The sequence below is a fragment of the Myotis daubentonii genome, chromosome 2, assembly GCF_963259705.1.
Source record: "Myotis daubentonii chromosome 2, mMyoDau2.1, whole genome shotgun sequence".
Taxonomy (NCBI): domain Eukaryota; kingdom Metazoa; phylum Chordata; class Mammalia; order Chiroptera; family Vespertilionidae; genus Myotis; species Myotis daubentonii.
In genome coordinates this window covers 67735459-67745649 of record NC_081841.1, presented here as the reverse complement: position 1 = coordinate 67745649, position 10191 = coordinate 67735459, and the positions used below count along the sequence as shown (strand labels likewise).

Below are 10191 nucleotides of genomic sequence, written 5' to 3'. Positions count from 1 at the left end.
ATGAGATAGAATCATTGATTGGCTGCCTGCTGCATGCCCCCTACTGTGGATCAAGCCTGTAACCCCAGCATGAGCCCTGACAAGGAATTGAACCCTGACCTCCTGGCTCATGAGTTGATGCTTAATCACTGAGCCACACTGGCCAGGTGTGGTTATGAATTTAAAGTGAGATCTGTCAGCATGCCTGTGGGTTGTCTTTTTTCCCCAGCAATACAACTTGTTTGGGTACAGGTGAGGTATAAGGAAATGTTAAGAGGGCTAAGTCATTTTTTTCACACTAGAGAAAGACAAGGTATGAGTCCTTTAATGACAGTGTTTATTTTTTTAACAACATAATAAGTTCACACTTGTGGTTAATTAGCAATTGTTTCAATACTTTCAAACTCATTTGCCTCCAGTTTTAGTCATAATGCAGGAATCTAAGCTTATAAAATAAGAAACAGCAACAGCTAATCTAATCCTTCTTGGTATTCCTTCATGATCAGCAAGATGCATAAAAACGTTCTTTAAAGGGCTAAAGCAGGTGGATATATAAATTGTGAGTTCATTTTTAAAGCTGTATAAAAGTAACATTTCTAAGAAAGCATTTAAACCAAAGATCACACTTAATCAAAACAAGATTCTTAATCCAGGCCGTCTCCATTTTCAGCTATTTGGCATTCTGTTCTTTTGTAAATTTGATATTGCCCAACAAAGAATGGTTATCTTTTACTGTTTTGGGAGACGAATGAACAGATGAACACATCAAATGCCTACAGAGCTGAGATTTTGCCTGAGGTCAATGTGTTTTAAGATAATCTTTTGTTACATATATATCAAACATTGAGGAATACTGGTGTCATTCAAGATCAAGTCTTTGATTAAGAACTGAATGTACTGGAGACGTATTTGGTAATCAAGATTTAGGTAAATTTTCACCAGCAGTAGCTCTATCAGCACACTGAAACATGTTGTAGACTTACTACCCAATAATTAAAACATTAGACAACATTAGCCTCTTAGAAGAAAGACCATATTTTGCTCCTGCTTCAGTAAAAACATTATTTATTTGAAAAAAGTGTGAACTTTTACTCAACTGCTACTCCCTGAATAGGAAAATGAGAAAAAAGGAGTTGAAGAAGGAAAGCTGTCCAGTTACACTCCACAGCCCTTGGTATACTGAGTGAGATCTTGGTTTTGACAGTGATTTCTCCAGGCCAACCTGTAGGGAAAGGTGAAACACATGGTGATAAGGTTAAAGCATATCTTCACTGTGATAGACATACAGCAAATCCTTTGTGAGGACAAACTATTTTAACACTATATGAAATACAGGCTTTTGATAGATCCAGGTATTGCTAATTATTAAATGGAGATATGTACACCCAGTACTTCACTTCTCCCCAAAGCCCTGGCTACACCATAGTATGCTGACCACGAGAGTCACGTGCATTTCCTAACAGCCACTGCAAAGTGCATTCTACATTTACCTCCTTCCAAACATTTCAAAATCGGACAAGGAACTGGTAGAGTGTGGAGAATCTTAAAAATTCTAGAAATCCTCCCAAATTAATGGACGAATAAGACAAAAGATTCTGAACCCGTTAAAATGTTAAAATAGATTGCTTCTAAGTGATACTTTGTTTAGCATACACCTAAAGCTGCAACTTTCAGTTCTCAGGAGCATATGGTGGCCCTTGAAAATCTTCTCTCACCTCTCTCCTAACACAGGGCAAAAAAGCTTTCCCCTCTAAGCTTACACATACCATGCGTTGATGCCTTGTGGATCCTTGACAACCCTCTTGGCACAGGTTACAGCTTGAGTGATGTCATCTTGAAGCAAAACTGAAAAACAGGTGGTGAGGAATGAAGACAACTTTCACAGAAATTTCATTTTACGTTTAGGTTTAGCCCATTTTATTCTCTTAAGCTAAGGAATGGACACTACAATTCTTTTCCACAAGTTATGCATCTGTGAATGTTGGGAGGAATCTCAGATACCAAAGTCATTGGAAGTTCTGGAATTATCAACTACTGTGATGGACAGATAGTTCTCTTTGTAATAGGAACTATTAGAAGACAAGGAGGAACCCACCTAGTAATTTTCAATCAGCAATTCTACTACTAGAAATTTCTCCTAAACAAATAAGAGCCCTGGCCAGTTTTTTTCAGTGGTTAGAGCACTGGCCCACAGATCTGAAGGGTCGAGGGTTGGATTCACAGTCAAGGGCGTGTACCTCGGTTGCAGGCTCCATCCATGGCTCCAGTCTGGGCACACGTGGGAGGAAACCAATCAATGTGTCTCTCTCTCATTGATGTTTCTCTCTCTCTCTCTCCCCTCCCCTCTATCAAAAAAAAAAATGGAAAAAAGATCCATTTTTCTCAAAAATAAAATAAAATGAAATAATAAAAATAAAATAAAAAAATAATAAAATCAAGATTGGTATTTGTTAACATATAAATAATTTTGTGTGATAAAGAACATATTGTAAAGCAGTACATATAGTACAATTTCATTTTTGTTAAAACACACATTGTGCCTGGCCGGTGTGCTCAGTGGTTGAGCATCAATCCAAGAAACAGGAGATCATGGTTGGATTCCTGGTCAGGGTACATGCCCAGGTTTTGGGCTTAATCCCCAGTAGGGGGTGTGCAGGAGGCAGCCAATCCAAGTTTCTCACATGGGTGTTTCTCCCTCTCCCTTCCTCTCTCTCCAAAATCAGTAATAATAATAAAAAATAACCATAAAGAACACCACACATTAGTACATGTTTATATGTAGGTATATTTATACATGACATAGCTTTATGTTCACAGACATGATTGATATGTATTCTATCTAGAACAATATATACCAAAAGTTACTGGTAGTCATAAATCTCTTGGTAGTAAGAATTTTTATTCAGTGACCACAGATTATTATATAATACAAAATATTTTTTAAATAAATTAACTGGATACAAATGAATATTCTAAGAATAATCTTTCCTATTAGAATTTTCACATTTAGAAATTTAATGATATCAATTTTATAATACTTGTCCAATATTTTCATTTTTATGATTTTATTTTATTTTATTTTTTAAAGTCAGAGTCACCTTTTTTTTTTTAATCCTCACCTGAGGATATGTATTTTTTTTTAATTTTAAAGCAAGATGGAGAGGGAGAGGGAGAGGGATAGAGAGAGAGAGAGAGAGAGAGAGAGAGAGAGAGAAACATTAATTGGTTGCCTCCCATATGCACCCCAACAAGGGATTGAACCCCCAACCTAGGTATGTGCCCTGACAAGGACTCGAACCTGAAACCTTTTGTTGTACGGGATGATGCTCCAACCAACTGAGCCACCCAGCCAGGGCGAGATGGTGTTCTTTTAGGTCCCTGTTGAATTTTTCAAAACCTTTTCATTTCTTTTCCCCCGCCCACTCCCCGCCCACGCCCCCTTTCATTTGTATTGAATCTCTATTCTTGTAAGCATAAGCAGATGGGTCCTGTGCCATCACTTAAACGTTATTTTCTCTTACCGTTGCAGTTTATACCACAGCCGTTAACTGCTCCTGGGGTTTTGCCATCATTACACCAGTAGCGGCTATTGATCTGGAATATCCCATAGTCCGTGCCCTTTTCTCCACTATTGTTGCTTGTAGCTCGTGTGTTGTAACTACTTTCCCATTTGGCCAAACACACCCCTGAAAATAACATATTTTTAGTAATAAATAGCAATACCATATGACACATACTGCATACCATAATCAGTTCTATATAGCTAATTTTATTTTACTAGTGACTTACTTTATAAGTATAAAGATGTAGAAGAGGAAAGACTATTTCATAGTCCATCCATCCATATATCCATCAAACCATTCATTCATTCATTCATTCAAAAATAGTTATTAAGAGGAAGTGTTCGAATTCAACCTAAACATACATTGATAACATTGACAAAAATGGGCTAAAATACAAAGTAACTTTTACACAGGCACATCTTGGATTGCATAGAAGAAAATGAAAACAGTTAATCAACTAGAGCGAGAAAGAATAATACGATAGCATTTCAGGGATCCTGACATAAACAGTGATTGAGAGGAAATAGGTTCCTACTGCCCCTGTATTGAGATTTCAACATAATTTAAAAAAACAACAACAACAAAACTTTGCTATGAAAAGCCTCATGTCATGCAGGGGAATTAAAAAAGAGAAAAACACTGAATTATTCTAGGCTCACAGAGCCCCGGTTCCACACGGAAAAGAGCTGGAGTCAAGCACGTGCTCAAATGTACCAGTCAGCCTGCATGTGCCACTGAGTCTGTGGCAAGGGGCAGCTTGGTAGCACTCGGAGAGTACAACGGGTGGCGGTTTGCTTAGAATGGTGCACAATTTTGCACTCCCGGGCCCTCATTCCTTCCTCTGGCATTTCTGTTTATAAAGAAAGTAGTTGATATATTTTTTTAACCATTTTAAGTATAAAAATCCTCAAATAACTTTTTTTAAAGAAGTCCATTCACGCAAAGCCCCTTCTCAGTATTCATCCTCTATTAGTATCTGCTGCACACCTGGCTGGCTATTTGGAAGTAGGGAGAGGTCACTTACAGTCTGCCAGCTTCACTCCGCTGTGGCCATCCATTCCAAGTCTTTTCAAGGTTCTGGCCAGCTCACACCTCTCATAGACCTTGGCCTGGACGGCGACAGAGAGGAGGAGAAGCCCCAGAGTCAGGAGAGCCTTCATGTTGACTGCGAAGCCAGACCGCTCAGCTGGCCAGGGGAGGCTGGCCCCAGTATTTAAGCTCTTTTAACTTCCTTCTTCTCCTAGTGGTTTGGAGGCTCCACCCTTTGAGCTATGTGGAAAACAGGAACCATTTTGGGGCTCACTGACTTCAAAAGGTTACAAGAATGAATCCACACGAAATTGAGGTGGATTATTTATCACCTCAAGGAAAGTTCTGCCTCTGAACAATACGTCTTGCATGCAAGACTTTGTTCTGACAAGGCATGCTTGCAGGCTCCTGCCTTTCCCTGGCAGAACATTCTCTTCTAGTTTCGCCACTCTCCTGGCTTCTTCCTCCCACCAGGATTTAAATTGCAGATATTGCCATGGGCCAATACTGCCTTAGCTATAGCATTCCAATGATAAGGAATTAATTTATAATCTGCATAAATTAAGTCTGTATTAATATATAAAATTAATAACATATATAATTATATATAATCCTATCTAATAAAAGAGAAACATGGTAATTAGCGTACGACCATACCCTTCCCATTGGCTAATCAGGGCGATATGTAAATTAACTGCCAGCCAAGATGGCGGCCGGCAGCCAGGCAGCTGGAAGCGAACATGAGGCTTGCTTGCTTCAGTGACGGAGGACTCCAATGTTCCCTGCCTGCCGCTGCCGGCCTCTGAGCTGCAACTCTAATCAACTATGTTACAAATATAGAAGCTAAACAAAACCCCAGAAACCTGCTTTAGTCCCGGGCTTCAGCCAGCAGGATCGCAACATTGTTTCAAATACAGAAGGTAAACAAAGGCCAGATACCTGCTTTCAGCAGCAGGGGCCTCAGAGCTGCAGCCAGAGCTAAAGCTGGCCCAGAATTAAAAAAAAAGAAAAAAAGGAGCGGTTGGGAGCTTCAGTCACCCGCCAGCCTGAAAACAGCTCTCAGCCCCTCACCTGATCAGCCCTGCTCTGTGCCTGATAGGGGGGAGCTCCCCAACCCCCTGATTGCCCTGCAGCTCTGTGTGTGACAGGCTGCAGTGCCCCAACCCCCTGATCGGCCCTGCTCAGAGTGTTACAGGGTGTGGCGCCCCAACCCCCCCCCCCCCCGCCCCAACACACACACACACACACACACACACACACACGGGCCCTGCTCTGTGTGTGACAGGGTAGAGCCATAACCTCCCCATCGGCCCTGCCCAGAGTGTGACAGGGTGCGGCGCCCCAACCTCCTGATCCGCCCTGCTCTGTGTGTGACAGGGGGCGGTGCCCCAACTCCCCTATCGGCCCTACTCTGTGAGTGACAGGGGGGAGCTCCCCAACCACCTGATGGGCCCTGCTCTGTGCGTGACAGGGGGGAGCTCCCCAACCCCCTGATCGACCCTGCTCTGTGTGTGGCAGGGGGTGGCGCCGCAACCTCCCCATCAACCCTGCCTTGAGTGTGACAGGGGGCGGTGCCCCAACCCCCCAATCGGCCCTACCCTGAGCGTGACTGAGGGTGGCATCGCAAATTTTAATATTTATTATAATATTACTAGAGGCCTGGTGCACAAAAATTTGTGCACTCGGGGGGGAAAGGGGGGTCCCTCAGCCGGCCTGTGCCCTCTCGCAGTCTGGGACCCCTCAGGAGATAATGACCTGCTGGCTTAGGCCTGCTCCCGGGTGGCAGAGGGCAGGCCCAATCCGTAAGTGCAGCCCCTGGTCAGACTCAGAGCAGGGCCAATTTGGGAGTTGGGGCGCCGCCCCTGTCACGCACAGAGCACGGCGGATCAGGGGGTTGGGGCACCACACCCTGTAACACTCAGGGCAGGGCCGATGGGGAGGTTATGGCTCTACCCCGTCACACACAGAGCAGGGCCCATGGGGGGGGGAGGGGGTGTTGGGGCGCTGCCCCCTGTCACACACAGAGCTGCAGGGCAATCAGGGGGTTGGGGAGCTCCCCCCTATCAGGCACAGAGCAGGGCTGATCAGGGGGTTGGGGCGCCTTCCCCTGTCATGAACAGAGCAGGGCCGATAGGGAGGTTGTGGCCCCGCTCCCTGTAACACACAGAGCCGCAGGGTGATCAGGGGGTTTGGGTGCTGCCCCTGTCACACTGACCCCGGTGCCGGGAGGCCTCACAGCTCCGATGATCCCGGTGCTGGGAGGCATATTACCCTTTTATTATATAGGACAGAGGCCTGGTGCATGGGTGGGGGCCGGCTGGTTTGCTCTGAAGGGTGTCCTGGATCAGGGTGGCGGTCCCCACTGGGGTGCCTGGCACCCCTGGGTGAGGGGATGATGGCTGTTTGCAGCTGGTCCCATACCCTTTAGGGTGGGGGTCCCCACTGGGGTGCCTGGCCAGTCTGGGTGAGGAGCTGAGGGCTGTTTTCAGGCTGGTGGGTGACTGAAGCTCCCAACTGCTCCCTTTTTTCTTTTATTTTTATTCTGGGCCAGCTTTAGCTCTGAGTCTTCAGCTCTTTGGCCTCTGCTGCTGAAAGCAGGTTTCTGGCCTTTGTTTACCTTATGTATTTGTAACAATGTTGCGATCCTGCTGGCTGAAGCCCGGGACTAAAGCAGGTTTCTGGGGTTTTGTTTAGCTTCTATATTTGTTACAATGTTGATTACAGTGCAGCTGAGAGGCCGGCAAGGCATGTGGGGAAGCTTGGCTTCCTCCGTCACTGAAGCAAGCAAGCCTCCCTGTTCACGTCAGCTGCCTGGCTGCTCTCCGCCATCTTGGCTGGCAGTTAATTTGCATATCTCACTGATTAGCCAATGGGAAGGGTAGTGGTCATATGCCAATTACCATGTTTCTCTTTTATTAGATAGGATAATATATATAACCCTTGAAGGTATTGAGCATTAGCAGGTCTTTGTGTCCTCAGGTGAGTGGTGAAGGCTCAGCTGCTAACGCCTGATTAATGACTAGTGCTGCTTTACTTTCACTTTTCGGCGGCGGTGCAGCCAACTCCTGAGGACTTTTCTTTCTTTTTCTTACTACTGTAAGCAATAATTCTTTTAGACTCCCTAAAAGCGCCTTCATCTCTGTTTCCCTTCTCACCACTCTTTTCCTTAACTTGAGGGGCGAGGGCGGGGGGAACAATCCTCTTCTGAACCAGCAGAAGATGAATCCTCCAGCTCTGAATGGCTGGCTGAGGTTATTCTTTCATCACCTCCTAATTCATTTTTGCAGGTATTCTTCTGTCCTTTTCTTGACTCCCTCGGTTCAGTGACCTCTAACGGGAGCGGGTCAGGTGCTATCCTTCACTTTTACCTCTGAGCTCTTTAACAATGATTTCAAAACAGCTATATATTGACTCTGCATCGACGGGTTATTCCCCATGACTCTGACTCTATTTTGCCGAAAGTTCGGCATACTCTGCGCTGGGAAAACCCTTTCGGTCCTACCCGTTCCCAATTTCTTACCTTCGGGTCCCTGATCTGTCCAGGCAGCATTTGTTGATGTTCTTTTTTTTTTTTTTTAATAAAATCTTTATTGTTCAGATTATGACATTGGTTCCTCTTTTTTTCCACCATAACTCCCCTCCACCCAGTTCCCACCCCAGCCTCCGCCCTCATTCACCACCCACTGTCCTCATCCATAGGTGTACGATTATTGTCCAATGTCTTCCCGCACCCCCCATACCTGTTTCCCCCGCCCCCCAAGCATAGTCAGTCCATTCCCTTTCTATGTCCTGATTCTATTATAATTAAAAGTTCATACTGTTCATAAGATTATTTATTCACTTGATTTATAGATTCATTTGTTGATAGATGTATATTTGTTGTTCATAATTTGTATCTTTACCTTTTTCTTCTTCTTCCTCTTCTTAAAGGATACCTTTCAGCATTTCATATAATACTGGTTTGGTGGTGATGAACTCCTTTAGCTTTGTCTTATCTGTGAAGCTCTTTATCTGACCTTCACTTCTGAATGATACCTTTGCTGGGTAAAGTAATCTTGGTTGTAGGTTCTTGCTATTCATCACTTTGAATATTTCTTGCTACTCCCTTCTGGCCTGCAAAGTTTCTGTTGAGAAATCAGCTGACAGTCGTATGGGTATTCCCTTGTAGGTAACTGAGTTTGCTGCTTTTAAGATTCTCTGTCTTTTGCTCTTGGCATTTTAATTATGATGTGTCTTGGTGTGGTCCTCTTTGGATTCCTTTTGTTTGGGGTTCTCTGCACTTCCTCAACTTGTAAGTCTTCTTCTTTCACCAGGAAGGGGAAGGTTTCTGTCATTATTTCTTCAAATAGGTTTTCAATATCTTGCTCTCTCTCTTCTTCTGGTACCCCTGTAATTCTGATGTTGGTATGCTTGAAGCTGTCCCAGAGGCTCCTTACACTATCTTCATATTTTTGGATTCTTTTTTCTTTTTGCTTTTCTGGTTGGGTATTTTTTGTTTCTTCGTATTTCAAATCTTTGACTTGATTCTTGGGATCCTCTTGTCTGCTGTTGGATCTCTGTATATTATTCTTTATTTCAGTCAGTGTATACTTAATTTCTAGGTGGTCTTTTTTCATATCCTCCAGGGTCTCACTAAATTTATCAGCGGTTTCCAGAAAATTCTTGAAAAACCTTATAACCGTGGTTTTGAACTCTATGTCCAGGAGTTTGCTTTCCTCCATTTCTGTCATTTGTGACCTGTTTCTTTGTCTCTGCATTTTTTATGCTTCCCAGTGTTGGTAGAGTGGCTTTGTGTGCTAGGTATCCTATAGGACCCAGTGGCTCAGCCTCCCCAATTACCTGAGGTGGACACTCTTGGTGCACCCCCTTTTGGGCTTTGAGCACAGTCTTGTTATAGTTAAGCCTTGATTGTTGTAGGTATCACTGGGAGGAATTGACCTGCAGGCCAATTGGGTGTGAGAATCAGCTGTCTCTGCAGTCGGAGAACGTCTGTGCTGAAGACACCCTTCTCGGGCAAGACTTGCTTCAGTGGGGCTTTGGTGCTCACTGAGTTTGCCCCCTGAGTGTGTTCCTTATGGATCTGAGGAGTTGTAATCTGGATGGTCCCACTCTTACCACCGGGTACACTGGCTCTTGGTTCTAAGGAGGTGCTAATTTAGCCTCTGCCTGAGGTTACCCAGCAGGAGCTACGAAGAGAACTGCAGATTCCCCTTCCTTTTTTGGGGGTTTGGAGGTGCCCAGATGAGGCCCAGCTGTGAAGCAATGCAAGCTGCTGTGGGGCCTTGGGCCTTCTTTTGGAAGTTCTGGGTCTCTCTGGCCCAGCTGCAATTTGTTAGGTAATTTTCAGACTGCAAAGGGTCAGGGCATTCATATGCAAAAACCTCTGCCGAAGCCTGGGTGGAGCCGGGTCTTGGAATCAACAGGGCGGAGCAAGCAGCTATGGCTGGTCCTCAGCCCTGCCCTAAGGGGCCCCGTGTCTCAGTGTCCCGGTAACTGCTGCAAGCACCTCTGAGGGAAAGCCGCCCTCAAGTTCCGAGTTCTGCCTGCTGCCAGACAGTCCAGTTTCTCCCTGTATGAGTCCTGGGTCCCCAGAGACTTCCTGGAACTGGAGTTCAGAGCA

At 44.7% G+C, this 10191-nt stretch overlaps 1 protein-coding gene across 1 annotated transcript; it reads right to left on the bottom strand.

Moving 5' to 3' along the window:
• Window positions 1–286: 286 nt before the first annotated feature.
• LOC132227913 (lysozyme C-like) lies at window positions 287–4754 on the bottom strand. The gene is made up of 4 exons (XM_059683578.1): window positions 4567–4754; window positions 3501–3665; window positions 1746–1824; window positions 287–1201 (listed from the first exon to the last, which is right to left on the bottom strand). Exons 1-4 carry the CDS (start codon window positions 4700–4702, stop codon window positions 1135–1137), a joined length of 447 nt encoding a protein of 148 aa, XP_059539561.1. The 5' UTR covers window positions 4703–4754; the 3' UTR covers window positions 287–1134.
• Window positions 4755–10191: the final 5437 nt, after the last annotated feature.

Coding starts and splice junctions, on each gene's coding strand:
- LOC132227913 (XM_059683578.1), bottom strand. CDS start 4,702: ATGAAGGCTCTCCTGACTCTGGGGCTTCTCCTCCTCTCTGTCGCCGTC. Junction 3,666..4,566: donor CGGAGTGAAGCTGGCAGACT/GTAAGTGACCTC, acceptor TGTTATTTTCAG/GGGTGTGTTTGGCCAAATGG. Junction 1,202..1,745: donor CCACAAGGCATCAACGCATG/GTATGTGTAAGC, acceptor CTTTCCCTACAG/GTTGGCCTGGAGAAATCACT.